This window comes from Prenolepis imparis, unplaced genomic scaffold, assembly GCF_030444845.1.
Source record: "Prenolepis imparis isolate NDT839.2.m4 unplaced genomic scaffold, iyPreImpa1.0 SCAF_14, whole genome shotgun sequence".
Classification (NCBI taxonomy): domain Eukaryota; kingdom Metazoa; phylum Arthropoda; class Insecta; order Hymenoptera; family Formicidae; genus Prenolepis; species Prenolepis imparis.
Window position 1 is genome coordinate 327,642 of NW_028141172.1, and position 17,744 is coordinate 345,385.

Genomic DNA, 17,744 nt, shown 5'->3' on the forward strand with positions numbered 1-17,744 from the left:
GAATACCTTCGCGCTTTAGACCTATAACCGTTAATAGTAACATTGCGCGGTACGTTTCTAAGATTATATGCGAGTTCTCGTCTTCTCTTTTGTAACTAACTTAATTAGTAGTTGGAAAACTGTTATTAAAACCGTGCAAAAAGTTTCAGCATTTAGAAAGTGACTACGCGACGTTATTAAAAAGGGAGTTTGGTCCAGTTTCATGCGGTAATTCGTGTAAATGTTGCATAAACACATTATGTAAGTTCCTCGTACAACCAGATTCGCATTCTAAATATTGAACGCGTTTTATATACGGTGGCTAATTTTAATTTTTGAATGTATAGTAACGTTTATTATCGGAAAGTGTTCACACGTACGCTCTAGTGTATACAATTTGTTTTTTTCCTTTTTTTTTGCATTTATTTTTAACAAAAAATCTAACAAAAATAAAAATCTTACACAAGGTGTAAAATATCAATGAATGTATAGAAAGACGGTCATTAACATGAGTTTCTCAATTAAATTGTGTACGATGGTATCTTTTGACAAATTACAATTACAAATTACTACATATTTAGCTAAAAATTATGTAGTGACATTCATTCGTTTTGGCACAATCAATTGCGCCAAAAATTACGTCGATCTCTAACTGCTTTTTATTACGTCTGCATAATACTTTACAAATCTAAGCAGAGATAAATACGATATAAACGTTACTAATGCACGATATATCCTGTGTGTTTAAGGAAGTGATATCAAAAATCTACGGTTCGATTTAAATCTTATTCCGTAACGATGCATGGAAAATATGGAAAAACTATAATGGCAACGAATAATCGAAACGAAAAGAATAAAAAGAAAATTATCATCTAACGTAATACCTATATTAAAATAATCAAATTTACAATATATATTCTTCGATGGTAATAATAAATAATATACATAAAACATTTAAAATATAATAAAATTAATAAAATTTTAATAAAAATAAAATTTTTGTGTAAGATTGCGAGTGTTGTATCATGTAAAATTTTATTAGTTTACAAACTAAACATTTTTATAGTCATAAATTTTTTAATGAGTGCTTTTTTACTATTTGTTAAATATCAGTCGATGTAAACTTTTCTTTTTAAGACCGGCGATTTAACTTGCATATTATTTGCACGTATATACTTTTATCGATAATTCTATATTACGTTCTCTCTCTACGTGGCGTGTATTTATATATTTAATGATGCTGTTAATTATTATTACTTACTGATTGATATATAGTAGGTCGACCGACATTATTCGAATTCATATTTGCTCGCTGGATCGTTCGATCCTCATATCTTGTGCTTCCTTGGCTCGCCATTGGTCGATTCAGAGTGCTGCAATCATAGCTGTATTTTAACGTAGAATCGAGATGGTCGAAGAAATTTTGTAAAGAGACTCCACATAATAAAAATAAATAAATTTAGCGAAATAGAAAATCATAAACGAAAAATAAGAAAAGCGGAGTCTCAGAAATAAAAAAAAACTACCAACAAAACGATATAAATTAACACTCAAATAAAATTAAACGAATTGAAGAACTATAATATAATATAATAATATAATATTTTAAATGATATCGCGATTGTGAAATTTTTGACATTGCCGAGACAACATTAAATATCGTAATATATATAAATAAAATTCGTGAAAAATAAAGTCTATTAAAGAATATACAAAATAATATGTAATAAAAGGATATTTAAAATTAACTAAAAATATCGTTTTATCAACTATTTACACATTCTTTTATATTATTATTTCGATATCTAATTATTCATAGATATATTGCCTTATTTCGGTCACATACTTTGTATGTATCTAATTTTATTTATCGTTCTATTTTATGGGCGATAATTACCTGTTAGCGTTATTAGGTGAATTAGGCCCTGAATTTCTGGCGGCGACGGTTTTCGTGACGAAGTCTTGCTCCTTCCAACCATGCTTTTTATACACATCTCGCAGTTCTTGATGTTGCCACATGGTGAAGAGTACTTGTCCTATAAATACGTAAATAATAAGTTAAATAATTTTAATTAATCAAATCATAATCACAATTGATTAAATATTGATTATTTATTTGACTCGTATATATCATCGAACAATTTTCTTACTTTAATTTCGAGCTCGGGTTTTACCTGCAAATTTTAGAACGCGTGGCGTGTATTTCTGGCGTTGCCTAGTGATGTTCATTAGTCTGTCGACACCGCCGGCATCGAGCAATGACCGCGAGAACTCGGCGTTCTTCTTGATGACCTCGTTTAATGTGGCGAGTACCGCGGCGATCGTGTCGTCGCTCGTGCCCTGATCATGCTGATTATTTCCAGACGGTAGTTTCTGAATGAGATCCCTCATCGCGTACTTGCCTATTAGTTCCTTATTGCGTTGGTCTATCGCCAAATTCCTGAGCGCAGTCGCGACCGCGCATACTACTCGGTCCACCTGGCCGCAGAAATCATTTGAGTGACTAGCCTAAATTTATTTTGGGAGACAGGATAAAATATATATATATTTTGAATAATTATATTATCAATCATTTTTATCAATATTTATATAATACGAATATAATTAAGATATAAAGATATATATATAAAACATAATAAATGTCAGAAATTTTAATAGAATTTTTATGTGTAGGACAATAGATTAATTTAGTAAAACATATACGATATAATATAAATAATAAATGAATAATTAAAATAATATTTAATAATTTTATGAAAAAGCTTTTAGATTTAATTTTATAATTATTGATTTAATTTACAATTTCGTGTACGTGCGTATGTATACGTTGCACTTCAACGATTTGATTGATCTTTCTATATATTTCTCAATATTAATATTCAATAATTTATACCTCCATTCTTAAGAGTTCCACTAATATAGGGAGGCCCTTCTCTTTGCGAACAGCTGCGCGAATTTCGATACTCGGTTGCCAGTAACAGGCGGCGAGATTTTGCAAGGCCCCGGCTGCAGCCTCTAATGTTTCCGGATTCGAACATGTTTGCAAAAGGTTGAGATACGACGATACTACTTCCGGTTGCCAGAGCAATTCCATTCCTCTGACTGGTTCGGTTCGCGGATTTGTCGTGCGTGACGTGGTGGTTTCCTTTTGGACCGGTTGACCATCTTTCTTTTTCTTGCTACCGCCGAAACAACCCAGATTCTCACCTAAAGCAAAGAGAATGACAGAAAATTAATATTAATGAATTCTAAAGAAATATATAAAAAAAATTACAAGATCAAGAGTCGAATATATTTCATTGATTCTTCTTTCTTTTGAATCATATTCATTTGTATTTAATTATTGAATCTTGTTTGTTTTTCTTTAACAAGATTTTTTTCTTGCTTATTCTACGATACTCTAACAGTATTAGAATAATATTAAGCAATATTGAAAAGTTCAACTCATGTGTTCCTAAAATGCCGAAATTATATTTCTAAGTTTTTATCTAGCTAACCTACTAAATTAAATGAACTATTTATCTACGTAATGAAAGAAACCAGAAACGAAACTGCAAACTATCTGCCATACTTTGCAATAAGCTTATTTATTTAATTTATCACAGTCAACTTTACACTTAATTTTAGCGAAAAATAGACAGTGTATGCAGAAATATAAATTATTGCTTGAAATTAAATTATAATTACTTTCAAAATTAAAATAAAAAACAATTTATAGGAAAAATATAAATTTAGCTTACGATTTAACAACGCAAAGCATGCGACAATTATATCTTTGAATGAAAACTAATTATCGACGGAATTGCAAGAAGGGGCTTACCTTGACATAAACTGTATGCTAAAAAGATTGAAACACAGTTTAATTCATGCTGAACTATAGGATTCATAAAACACAGTTGATAAGATTCATAAACTAAATTTAAAATAATATATCTATATAGGATTCGTATATAATGGACTATTATCTCAAAAATAAAAGAAGGTAGAAAACAAAAACTTTAAATAAAGATATATAAAATACAGGATTATCTTTATGTCTATATATTTCTGGACACACTGTATATATCTATTCGCTCCGAAAATAGTAAACTGCAAATTAATCGACAGAAATCAAATAAGATAATGTGATAATAAATTATATAATTTTATAAAAGATATCTTGAAAGATAAAATTATATCTACGCAAACTATCTCTTGATTGCAACTTGTTTTACTGTTGTCACTTTTCTAAGTACGTTATTTACGGTTTCTAGAGTAAATTTCGTCCTCATGCCACCTGAAAACTTCCGGTAAATCGATCCGAAAGTTTTAATCAAATTTAATACGCTATGTAAACTAACTATCTACAACAATTGCACCGTAAAATATGAAACTGTGAGTACGTGTGTATGATAGGATTAACTATAATTTCATCAGAAATAATGTTGGTTATCTAAAAGAGTAATCGTAAATGTTTAATGGCCTGCACACGTAAATATTTTAAATGAAAATTGTGGGTATTTTAGAACTTTAAATACAGAGAAATCTGAAAAAAATTCAGGCTTATTTATATATAAAATAATTTTATATAAACGTATAAAATTAAATAAAATTTCGACAAATTATTCCGTTTAAATTTCATATAATTATAAAAACTTAGTATAAGATAATTAACTGTATCTAAAGCTACATATTTTACATGATAGTTTCGCGCAATAGCTAGAAAAGTGTCTGCAGCAGAGAAGCTGCGTGTCCCCTGTGATCTAATTTCATGGTTGGTTTAAGGGGTGAATCATTTGCCTCCTCTCGGGCTTTACACAACACATATACACATACATACGGTAATCTGCATCTACATGCATACCGAGGGAGACTCGTGCATGTTGCGGAAAAACATATTCGTTCCAAAAGCGATACTCTCTCTCTTGAAATATTTTTTCCTCTCTCTGCAATTTACTTAAAGTAATATGTTCATAATTGACAATTTTAAGTGCATATTTTTCAATATTTACATGTGTATGTTACACTCTCAATATGACGAAGGATTAAACGATCTAACGCGATTCTTCAAGAGCTCGAAAAAATAAATTTTAACTTAATATTAATTGCGTGTTTATTTAGCTTTAATTTAATTAATCTATAAGAACACATTTTCTAATTTCCGATATTTGTTAGAATAAAATTAGAAAAATCTCGCGTACATATATATACATATATACATATACAATTTTTATCTGCATTGTTTACATGATAATATATAATAATTCGATTATAATTTCCAGAAAGAAAGAAAAAATTAAAGTAAAAATAATATAAATAAATGAATTCAAACCGTTGTGTGAATAGTTTAATGAAAATTTTACTGCTATATTTTTCACCTAGAGAGATTACATTTAGAAAAACTTTAATCTAATTAAATTCAGGCTAGTTTTTTTTAATTAAAAAAAATTAGTCTACCATTGTGTCTTGAATCTTTCACAGAATGTCCAAAGCTGACTTTGGACTAATAAATTAAAATTTCCCTCCCGATCTCACCTTTCGCGGGTGCAGCGACCCTGTTCTGCACCGTAGACTGTATCGGGTGTTTGTCGTAATTCGGGTCCTCCACCTCTTGGCAGCGATAGCTCAGGTTCCTCAAGATACACACGCAGTTTTCGACGATCTTGTTACCGATGTTAGATTTCTCGATCGCCGAGCGCACTACGTAGAGCAATGCGTCCACCAGACCGTCGCATTCGCGTAGATTCTTACGCGCGTATTCGCCGGCGCTGGAGACGTTCCTCAGGACGCCCGATGCGTTTCTGAAGACCGTGGACCAGCAGGTCTCGCCGCTCGGCGAGCTCGGGTCCCAACCGCTATGAGGTATTATTATGTTGTTTACCACCATTGTAACACCATCGTCGATGATCGACCTCTTTAGATCCTGCAATCGTGCATCAAAAATTAGCGACTCCCTTTTTAAAAAAAATAATTTAATGAATCAAATATCAGTCTCAAGTCCGAATTAGTAAAATTTCGTTTTTTAGCGTTTTAATGAATAAATAATAATAGAGTAAGGATAGAGGATAAGAGTTTGAGCATCAGAAGGACTTATCATTTTTCCAATTTTCGTACTAAACGGTTTCGCGTGCGATAAATCCCAACGCGAGCGCGAAACTATCGATATGCGATAAAAATAGCGATTACTCACTTCGCACGAGGAAAGGTTCCACAGTACCCCCGTAACTAATTCCTTGATGTCCGCGTCGGACGTTCTTCGCAGCAGATTGATAAGAGCCGGCACGCCGCCGGCATTCTTGATAGCGCGCTTGTTCTCGTCATTCTGACGACCGTACGATAGATTTCTAAGAGCGCCGCACGCGTTTCTGTAAACGTCCAAGGTATCGTGATCCAGCAACTGTACCAGAGGCGGTATGCCGCCCAGGCTGCGCGTCTTCTGCTTGTTCGGGTCGTCCATGTAGCACAGGTGTTGCAGATAGGCGGCCGCGTTTGCCTTGATTATACTGTTAGGATTGCTGAGGAAGCCGATCACCTCGGATAGGTTCGGGTCTCGCCAGCGCATAGATTTTTGATCGTCGTCGAGTGGACTAGCCATGCCGGGCACCATCGGATGACGTGATTGCAGTCGTTGCAGATGCACCTCGTCCTCGAAGATGCCGGGTGGCACGCCTGACGTCAAGGCCACCCCCGGGTGGCCCTCTTCGTAACCGGGCACGTCGCTCGGTACTGGTCCAACCCCCACGGTGGGCCCGTACCCGACGGGCCCGTATGGCGACGGTGACACGTACCCGTAGGCCACTTTGCTCTCGTCTGAAATCGAACGTGTATACGTTTGTGTTACGCAATCGTTTTTGTAGCTTCCTTGTCCGATTTTAACGTCGTTCGAGGTTCTCTCTATCGGGAAGTTCTTCCTTCGACTACGGTGGTCTTGCATAATTCACTCCCGTTATCTTCGCGATAACTCTTATCTTCACGTGTAATTTGAAGAGATTATAACGTGTTATGAAAGCTATTTTCGTTTTAAGAAATATATAGATATATCATAAATATTATTAACTGTTGACCTTGAATTTTTTCTCTCTCTCTCTTGTATTGTTATATGTTCTTATTGTTAGTTATATTTTTATTTATATTGTTTTTTAATCATCAATAATTTAATCACTTATAGTGATTATTATTAATTATATGGATATATATTATAAATATGTTTTATTTTATTTTATTACTTTTCTACTTAAATTTGAAAAGGGATACAGAATTAAAACGACACGTCACGGGTCGGAATTAAAAGATAATGCTCTATCATACAGATCATTACGTAAAGTGTGGTGAATATTAGACATGATAGATTATAAATGATCTCTTACATGATATCTATCAGGCTTTACGTAATAATCGTGAAAAATGGAGAACGCTAATTTAATCACGCGTTTAATAAAATATATAAATATTAACTTTATAATAAATCATATTACAGTTTTTAATGAATATTTGGGGAGAATCTGTATATTATTCATTAATCTGTATTTCAATATTTAAAAGGAAACAATGAGACAAAAAGAGAGAGAGAGATGAGTTAGATAAGTGGTGAATGTACAATAAAAAAAATTCCATCAAGGATGTTAAGAGCGTTCGCCAGAGTCTATATTCCACGTATTGCTGATTCGATCTAAAGTGAACATAAAATAACAGGAAACAGACAGACCAGCGATAATCAAAGTGAATTATGCGATATCTTATGATAAAACGCGACGACGAGGCATGTTTTCTCGACAAGTTTACACGTCACATGAATATAACTGCGTAAGTATTGGCAATAGTTAAAATTTGCCGGCCGACTCCATGAAAAAGATAAAAATGTTGTATCTTTGCATTTGTTGCAATTTCTACGTACCATACTGATCCCCGGGACCACCTGGACTCGGAGTAATGCGATAATGGTCCTGTAAAGCGGGGTTTAAGCCAGGGTCGATATCATTATAGCTACCCTCCACGTAGGGCGCACCCTTGCGCATATATTCTGCTGAAAAAAGCCATCACTTATATTGTGTTATCATTTTAAATAGATAAAGCACAAGTTATGGATTTTGTAATCTTATAAGCAAAATCGAGCGAAAGCGGGAGATCTTTATTTAAAATTAGAAATATACATATAATTATATAAAGATATTAAAATATTATAATATTTTTAATGATACGAGAATTATATACCTATCCCATACAGTTAAAATAAGAATTTCTGATATTTCTTTAAAAACTATACTGTTTGAATTAATAACTTTAGTCATTTAAATAAATATTTTTTATCCATTAGTTATCATTCTCATATAAAAAGAAACATGAAATATTATTTAAATAATTATTTTCAATATATATTTGAAATGTGCCCATTACTGTTCTTGCTATTAATTAAACTTTTAAATCAACTTATGAATATTGATCGACTATAACCAATTAAAAAAGGAAGCTTGATTGCTTACTCTGCTTATAAATGAACTCATAAATGAGCAGATCATTCCGCTTTTACGATTGTATCGATATCTGAGGGGAGGAAAAAGTGACAAAAAATGGATTTGCGGCTACATACCGTGTGGTGGGGAAGCACGACTGTGCTCCGATGGGCTATGAGGACTGTGCGGGGAATGCGAGCGTGGCATGTAAATGCCATGAGGCCCCGGATAACCTGCAGGCTGCGGCGGATAGCCCAGGTACGGGTCGTAATGATCGAAACTGACCATGTACGGGTCCGCGGGGTAGCGCGGATCCGCGTGTTGATAGTCTTGCGACATTAACGGCACCGACATGTAACTGACCGCGCCCGGATCCGGCTCCATGTGGGAAACTTCACGCACCACTTTCGTCACAGTCGTCACCTGAGGAAGTGCACACCGTGTTATATAATCTCTTTCTGCTCAATGGAATTTTTCCCTGAACGTAAAATGTACCGCGTACTACGTATCCCTTTACGCATTGCGCGTATCGATGTATACACGAATTGTTTCAAAATGGAGCGATAAAAATCTCGGCATCGCCGAATAAAGTTAACCGAGCGATAAATTCGCCTTTAGCGATATATATATATATTTAAAACTAAAAACGAATATATGAATTAAATGCAATTAAAACATTTGTACAAATCTAAAATTAATAAATAAAAAAAATTACTCACGTATAAATTCGACACAGGCAATTCAGATATATCTTTGGAAATACGCGCAAATTTAATCGGACGATTCGGAAAAGATTAATGGGATCCGAGCTTACTTGCTGAGAAGTTTGTTGCTTATGAGTCCGAATGAGCAGCGGATCTTCCTGGACGGACAGATGAGACGAGTGCAACGAGTGGGTGTCCGCCTGTCCGTTACTCCCATGGTAATCCGTGTCGCCCTGTCCACTACGGCAGACAAATCAGAGAAACGAGAGTCGACGGAAGTGCGTATATAACGTTGCACGATATCGAAAATTACTATAGTCAGAATAGAACACTTACGTGTATTGTGGCATGTCGGAAGCTTTCTCCTGTAGGACGCGTCTGAAAACGAGTGTTTCTCTTTAGACTCACTATAAATATTTTTATCAAAAAAAAATATTTTACCTAGTACACTATACAAAGCTGCACAAATTTTACAGGAAATATTATTCTAAGATAATAGTGGCATTGTACCTTCATATAGCAATATTTTATTAATATCTGAAATTAAAAACTAGTGATTAAAATAGCGCAAGCAATATACAATATATACAGGGTAAACAAAACATCGAACTTTACACAGCTATAATTCTTTAATGGTTTCAAGATTGATTTAAATTTTTCTAAATTTTTTAAAAATAAATATTAATATTAATTTTCATTAAATTTATAAAGAATAAGATTCTATTGCTTATTCTTTTTTACAACTCCAAACTATTGAGATTTCTTAATTTTTTTTCGTTAAAGAAAAACCGACTTTAAAGTATATACATAATAAATAACAAATAATAAATTAATAAATAATATAATGGTGGAAGAATAGCACGCATATAGGATAAATATTTCGTGATTGATAGGTGCATAATAAAAAACAAACTGTACGAAACAAAACGGAACAAAACGACGCATGCACATCAACTAGGTACGATAATAATCTCGAGGAGAATGTTACTAATTGCACTAAGCATCCTTCTCGCTGTCGCGTCATCCTGGCATGCTAATGATTGCGCAAACATGCGTCGATGATGGCGAAGTTACTCACTCTGAAAGCGTCACGTTACGTCTTATGGTTTTAGCGGGTTATTAGAAATTACGCGACAATGTTGGGCCAATTAGTAGTAATTAGGCTGCACCGCAATTTAGAAATGCGTTGTCCGTAACGGTTTGTACACGCGATAAAATCACGTTATTGCACGTCGTGGAGAGTGATTGTCATAGTGATAATATAGTAGAACAATTTTCATTATCATCAAATTGAAATTTCATAGAATTTTATTGCATGAAAATTATAATATAATATAATTATACATTTGTATATGCGATATATATGCGTGTAAATTATCATTTATATTTACGCAGAATAAATCAATTTGAGAAAATTCGTTTTATCATAATTAATGCGCGATGAAATTAATCGTACGCTCAGTTTCAGCGTGAGTAACCGCATGATTAATGCATGTTTAGTCACCTCTGCGTGATCTCAGTGCGAGTTATGTTGTGCTCCTGTCTCTGCTCGATCCGGCGATTCACCAGCCTAATGTTGATTATTCGTACGATTAACAAAATTGTTCGTCTTTTATCGTCACTTGCGATATAATGTCATTGTAACTGTCTTTTTCGACGGACGTGTCATCGAAACTTTACAACTTTCAATATTAAACATTTCATTAACACAGAGTGTCTTTGGAATTAAGATTCCGCAAATTCCTTTAAAGTTTATCAAAACTCTACGGAGAAATGAGACTTTATTGTCTATTTGTAGTCTCGAAGCTTATCGCGCCAAAACCTTTTTAATCTCCCATGTTAAGCAAGTTCGTAATTATGTTTGAATTATCGCAAAGGAAAATTGACGTCAAAGTCGTCAGAGAGTAAAACTGGAGTTTACTGTAGAAAATGCTCTGCGAATTACGCGGAGCTTAAAGCAAAATAAGAAACAAATTATCCAAGAAATTTATAGAGAGAAAGAACATAAAGTATCCGAAAAATTTTTAAAATATAATAGAAAAAATTATCGCGATCGATGAATGCTTTTATGGATCGGAAGTCGAGCAACACTATGAGATGAGATATGATATATGTACAACGTTAACTTTTTATCGAGAAAGCGTGTGAAAAATCTGTCGCGATCTACCATCGGTTTATTTAACATAGAGAAAGACACTTACAGACAGGAGTCAACCAGCTGATTATTTGACATACCAGCTGATTTGTGTCTCTTGCTCCCGAGCAGTGGCTGATGTTTTCTGAAAGCAGAAAATTAATTTCAATTTAAGAGAAAAGGAAATCTTTATCCATTATTTTAATTATTTACATACTTTTCTTAGGAAAGAAAATGAAAAGAATTATCTATTTTTATCTATTATATCTATAAATTGTAATTTCTTCAGTTTAATGTTATAAGGATGAATCATAAGTTTGCACGATATCTTAAAGATATCGATATCAGTAAGTGTCGTATCGAGAGATAGGCATATAATTTTTATCAAAATCGGCAAGCCATTTATTTTAACCATGTTAAATGGAAAAAAAATATTGATCATTTGTTATTTTTTCTTTATTCATTTATTACAATTCTTTATTTATCCTTCGCGCAAAGCTTCAAATTGATTCGAATGCTATAATCCTTAATTAGTTATTTACGTATCGTATAATAATATATTTCTCTCATCGGCAGAGAGAAATCCTTTTAATTCGCCACTTAACACGTTCGTGCGTCCATTCCAAACTCGATTAATTTCTCGCCCGGGCGCTCCTTTATCACGCTTTTCGATTTACCGCGGATTTTCCGGCCTGGCTACGAAAATTAGCGTTCATTGAGAGAGAAAGGTCGTTTTGGGAATCGTGTCGTCCGAGATAACTCGATTGCTGCTGGATAAAAAAAGGAATCGCGAAAATAGTGAAAATGAGAGCGACATCGTTCTCGGGAGAAACTATCGACTTTGAAAACGAAAATGGAGCAGCCAGTTCGATTTTCGGATATAATCGAGCGAGTTATCGCGGAGCAGGACCAATAAAATCCGTATTCCGCGGGGAGAGGCAATAGAAACAGGAAATGGGGAGTGAGAGGGGCCACATAGGGAGTACACATAGAAACGATAATTAATTTATGCCCCAAATGCTTTATTAATGAGAGTACTTGATTGCTAACAGCGAAAATGAACATCGCTTGCTACCGGTGGAAAAATAACGAATCCCATTTCGGTTATCGTTTGAGCAAATGTACATTAGCAAGTATACTCCGTATGAATTTGCGATTATAATGCGTTAATTTATAAACGTACGTCCTGCCTCAAAAGTTAATTTGTGTGATGGTTGCGATTTCGCCAATTTTTCGAGTAATTAAACCGAATCGTATTTATGATTTATGATAAGCGTGATAATTTCGTGATATATCGTGTGACTTTTTCTATTTTATATATATATATATATATATATATATATATATATATAGCTGTATATATTATATTTAATTGCAGATAATAATCCTAAGATCAATTTTTTGACACGTATTATATATATTTTATAAATATTAATTTCTTGATATTTTTTTCGTAAATAAATAATATAAATTTTAACGTTTTGTGTGAGTATTGTGGTAATTGATATATATATGTAATAAATTATTGTTTGATATTGCTAATAACTTCGCACAAATTACTGTGCAAATACTATACTTTTCGCGGGTCAATGCTTGAGAGTGCAAAATACTTAAAGATTTATTTTATCGTTACAGCGAGATATCACAGGATATATATAGGGATTATAAAAGCGTATACAAACGCGATCAAAGCGGGCGGCGACAATTCTCGTGAATTGATAAAACGGCTCGGTATATTAACAATCGTGCGCGGATATACCGGAAGCGGAAACGGAAAGGGACACGCGAGAAATGAGAAGAGAATAAGCAATCCCCGTTTATCCCCGCCTTCCCGAGATAAGAGGGGGGGAGAAAAATTGTCACTGATGGACGCGGTTCGATAACCACGTAACGCAAAAATTTTGTATACATCCGAAAAGATATTAATTACACGAATAAATAACATACGAGGTGATCCCATATAATATACATCTTCTGCAACGGCTTGCCTCGTGAAACAGTTAATTACGCCAAATATCCACTCGGCATTAGTAATTTAAAATTACCATTAACGCCCGCACGTCATTGTGTAATGATAGGAAACCAATTACTGTCACATTCGAACGATAATGGGAAATAACATGGCGGGGACAAAGAAAAAAATGAATTGTCTAATAATATGTTGTTAGTTTATTTAGTGTGACATATTGATTTTTATTTAAATAAGTGCATTATTTTTATAACGTTAGTATAAATAAGACAGATTAATATTTTAATTCATATATGATTTATTAAGATTATTTTTGCGAGATTTAAAAGCCTCGTATAATATTAGAGAAATGATATAGAATATTACGAAAATAATATAGAATAGAGAAAATGAAGTACACTAAAAAAATTTACCTGTATCGATAATTTTCATTACGTTTGATAATCAGTTTTAAAACAATCTTTTTATTGTATTCGATAATTTACTTTGAGTTAATAATCTCCTGGTTAGTGTTTGACGATCCTTGCTCTTTTGAATTGGCAGTTTTTATGGGATTTAACAATCGATTTTTTATTTTATTCGACAGTACGGATCGCGGCGATTTATTTTACTGTACTTCAATATAATCCATTCTGAAAGTTAATAGTATTCGCAGTATATATATTTGACAGTTCGCGCTTCGGGAATCGAAAAATTGTTTAAATTGTAAAAATTTAATAATTCACTTTGGACTATTTTCATTTCAACAAAATTTACTCCGAATCAAGATAAGTTTTCGTCTCGTTTCTCGATGATTTGTATTTGATTAATGATTGCATATAACTAATAAAAAATTTGCCGTCCTTGACCACAGATTTATACCGTAATGATATCTAGTATATATATGTATATTAAGTTTTTTAGAAACAAGAACACGTTTTTTCGTTATCGAAAATCATTATTTCACTGCTCATCTAGTCCTCTGAAACTCCTCTGAAACTCCTCTGAAACTCCTCTGACTATTGTAAGATTTCTTTTCGTCGATCTTTCCATGAAAAATTATACGACCAACTGTTACCTGGTCGAAAATTTTTAATTAAATTCATATCGACATCTCAGCGAAAATATCATGCTCTGAATTAAATTTTTATTAATTCGCGTTCTAGAAAATTTTTCATGAACGTTATATGCATTTTGGAAAGATAAAAAGTCTCAATCTTCAAATAAAAATTTGTAAAAAATTGAAAATATCTTGATTTTACTCTCAATATTTTTTCGCAACTTTATATATACATTTCCAAATTTACATTTAAAATTGTTTTAAAATGTTTAAAGGTCGGCTTTCGATATCCCCTGTAGGATACTTTGAACGAGTTGTCGATTTGATAATTCTGGGTCACCCTGCATTTTTCCCGGGTTTTGTCTCGGAAAGAAGAGAAAGGAGACGCTCCTTTCGCTTCTTTATTATATTCTTTTCTCACTGCAGTCAGCAATAATCAAGTCGCACGCGTTACGATATACCTTAGATTAGAAATTCGTATTTTTCCGGCCTTTGTGCGATCTCGCATGCGGCCGATTGTGCCTTAACGAGTGCGCGAAAATGTATGAGTGCTCGAATGCAAAATAAAGATCTCACCGAGACGATAATGGCTGCGGGACGCACGTATGTAAATACAATCGCGTAATTACACATGAGGAGGAGGGGAAGGAAAGAAAGGGACGAAGGGATGCAATATTCACGAAAGGCTGCCATATCCTACCATGTAATTTATCCCTCGACTTCTTAGATCTCATTTGCGAAATAGTCCACCGATCTGTGTCCGCATATCAACTCGCGTAATCGCGTCTTTATCTCGCGGCTGTCGACTCGGCAGCGAAAAATCTTAAATGGCCGAGAAAGGTCTGATATACATATATTGTAATCACTCTCTCGGCGATTTTCTTTTGTATGTACGATTTTTCCTTTGTTTCTTCGTGTAATCGTTAAATTCTCGTGACAACGTTGAGTATCTTAAAAAATGGTCGGAAGCTTATTTTTATTCTCTCATTTCCGTGTTATATAACATAAAACCAAGAAAAAAATAAATTTTAAATTGACAAATGTTTTTTTAAATAATATATTTTACCCAGATATTATCTCAAAATTAAAAAAAATTAATTAAATTCATGAAATAAAATAAAATCTTAAATTTAATTATGAAAAATTGTATTATAAATATTTTTATTATAAACAGGAGCATTAATTTTCTGTTTGTTTGATGTACACGAAAGTTCCTTCCCTCCGAAATATTTAATTCTTTGAAACGTTAAAACTAAAATAAAAACTAAACAGAGCAATGGCCTTGTTCACGTAACGTGTGGTATTATTCTATTTTGCGTTGGCGGAAGAGGTGGAAACAACAACACATACGTACGATATATATATATATACGTATTATACGAATACTAGAGTTAGTCGCTAAGGAGCGAGTGTCGAAATTTTAATTAACGTGTTAAAAAATATCTCCTCATGTCGAACCTTGTTCTTGCTCTTAAGGTTGTAAAGCACACTATTTGTAGCAAATCTCTTCGTTTTCTTCTATTTTATCAATTTTTTATTAGAACGAAATGCACGTGGAGGATTAATTGGCAGCGCGAAAGACGTGTAACGGATTCGGATTGTATGTTGCAGGATTGCCGGGCGAATTGCACAGGAAAACACGGGAAAAATCTCGGTTCTTCTCGGTCTAGTCGAGTCAAAACTCGGAATAGAAAAAAAAACAAAAAAAAAAAAACGACCGTCACGCATTATATCGGTGATCGATGTATAACGCGCGAGAGCTTGCTCGATAAGAGCAATCTATTCCGTTTCGAGCTGTCCGTTATATAGGTAGGCATCCCCCGAGGGGTGGAAGCAGAGGGTGCAACTCGAAAATTCTCTCGCGATCGTCGAATTTGTGCGCGTCTCGCGATTATTCGCTCTTTTCCATAAATTTTCGCGCTAATTATGACGCCTGACGAAAAATCACCGGATCGAAAATGCGGCAGAAAATGACCGGTGCATATACATTTTTTTTATACGCGATTCTTTATCATCAAGCGTGAAAATATCAGTTGAAATAATGAATACAGGTAAATATTTTTTCGGACGCGGTGTTGTGCGCGGCATAAATGTTTCTCTTTACTTTGTGTTACCATCGCTGGCATAATTACATTAGTCACAATCGACACACAATCAACGAGACAAATTAATTAATTTATTGAGAAGAGAAGGTTAGAGTCTAAATATTGTTACAAAAATATAAATATTTATAATAAATATAAATATACATATTGGAAAGAGTACACAAATGCTTCGGTCTATTAATTAATTTTCAGAATTAATTAATAACATTTCGTTGGAAGAAAGATTATTTTACAAAAAATATTTAGGTGGAATATATATAGACTTATTTTGAGAAATTTTTGCGCGATTCCGAATGGAGATCCATCTGCTTATAATTATCGGTAGAAAATCGCAGGAAAGGAAAAATATCGGAATGGGTTTTTCATCCAGAATTTCTCCCTGGTGCGATTGAGTTCGCACGGCGCGCACGAGGGATACCATCAATCAATCGCACGTTCGAGGAACTATCTCGCGATCGATGCTGGCACTGTCGAAGTCCGGTTCTCTTTCTCTCTCCATCGCGTTCCTCGACAGCAGCGTCGCGGCGTCGACGTCGACGTCCACCCATATCGAGGAGGGGAAGAGGAAGGGTCGTTGTACGGTTTCAATATATCTCCTCTTTAACGTAAAATTGACGCCAACTTCCTATTCGGTATTTAAATCCCGGCGTTGATGCGATGTTCAAATGTTTGTTTGAATTTTGCAGATTCTTCGATTCCAAAAGACTTTGAAATGTAAATTTAGAGAAACAAAAGAAATTGAGAGTTTCATCTGCGCGCGTTAATGAGGTTTATCTTATTTAAAGTCAGTCGTATAAAAAAGCATCCGAAAATGAAGAGACATCTTAATACCAGGATTTTTTTCGCAGAGCAAAGACTTGACGTGGTCTCTGAGTTTTGTATACTACTTTTATATACGAGCTTTTTTGTATATACACACTATAATCGTCATTTCAATAAACTCTCTGATGTTTATCTTGAAATGAAGAACTGTTGACTCAAAGCCCATTTAAAATTACACTAAAAAAACAAGATTTTCTTATGAAAATCTCAATTCCACATTTCCAACTACATGGACTAAAAAATCGATGTAGTATAAACTTTCATAAATTTCGTGTCTAGCTCTCGAGTTTAATTCGTGAAGAACTATTGTAAATTTAAGCTGTCTTTTAACATTTTTAATAAAAAAATCGATCTAATGAAAAATATGTTAAGCATATATGGGGAGAGGAGGTCTTTTTCCTTGCAATATCTACTGGCGTGAAGCTTTCGCTGATACGAACGGGCAGGCGTTCTCTCGCTCGAGGGAAAAGCTGGGAAAAGGGACCAGAGTGCATCGTAAGCGCGCGCGCAGGAAGTACAAGAGTAAAGGGTGACGAAGAATACCACGAAGAGAAGAGGTTTCG

General features: G+C 34.0%; 2 protein-coding genes across 14 annotated transcripts in view; one reads left to right on the plus strand and one right to left on the minus strand.

Moving 5' to 3' along the window:
• LOC145945730 (uncharacterized) overlaps positions 1-17,744 on the plus strand; it is a 262,355-nt gene that overhangs the window by 233,829 nt on the left and 10,782 nt on the right. The gene's annotated exons all lie outside the window — the stretch shown is intronic.
• P120ctn (adherens junction protein p120) overlaps positions 1-17,744 on the minus strand; it is a 39,928-nt gene that overhangs the window by 12,646 nt on the left and 9,538 nt on the right. The window contains exons 2-14 of one of the 10 annotated variants that reach the window (XM_083054866.1): positions 11,314-11,391; positions 10,617-10,682; positions 9,449-9,490; positions 9,223-9,352; positions 8,546-8,831; positions 7,853-7,981; positions 6,149-6,768; positions 5,494-5,881; positions 3,800-3,817; positions 2,873-3,186; positions 2,154-2,487; positions 1,877-2,015; positions 1,241-1,364 (exon numbers count right to left, since the gene is read on the minus strand). In XM_083054866.1, coding sequence (XP_082910992.1) covers positions 1,241-1,364; positions 1,877-2,015; positions 2,154-2,487; positions 2,873-3,186; positions 3,800-3,817; positions 5,494-5,881; positions 6,149-6,768; positions 7,853-7,981; positions 8,546-8,831; positions 9,223-9,352; positions 9,449-9,490; positions 10,617-10,682; positions 11,314-11,345 — 2,622 coding nt within the window. In that variant the 5' untranslated portion in view covers positions 11,346-11,391. The remainder of the gene's footprint in view (positions 1-1,240; positions 1,365-1,876; positions 2,016-2,153; positions 2,488-2,872; positions 3,187-3,799; positions 3,818-5,493; positions 5,882-6,148; positions 6,769-7,852; positions 7,982-8,545; positions 8,832-9,222; positions 9,353-9,448; positions 9,491-10,616; positions 10,683-11,313; positions 11,392-17,744) is intronic. The other 9 variants (XM_083054867.1, XM_083054870.1, XM_083054868.1 and 6 more) reach the window with 9 other exon arrangements.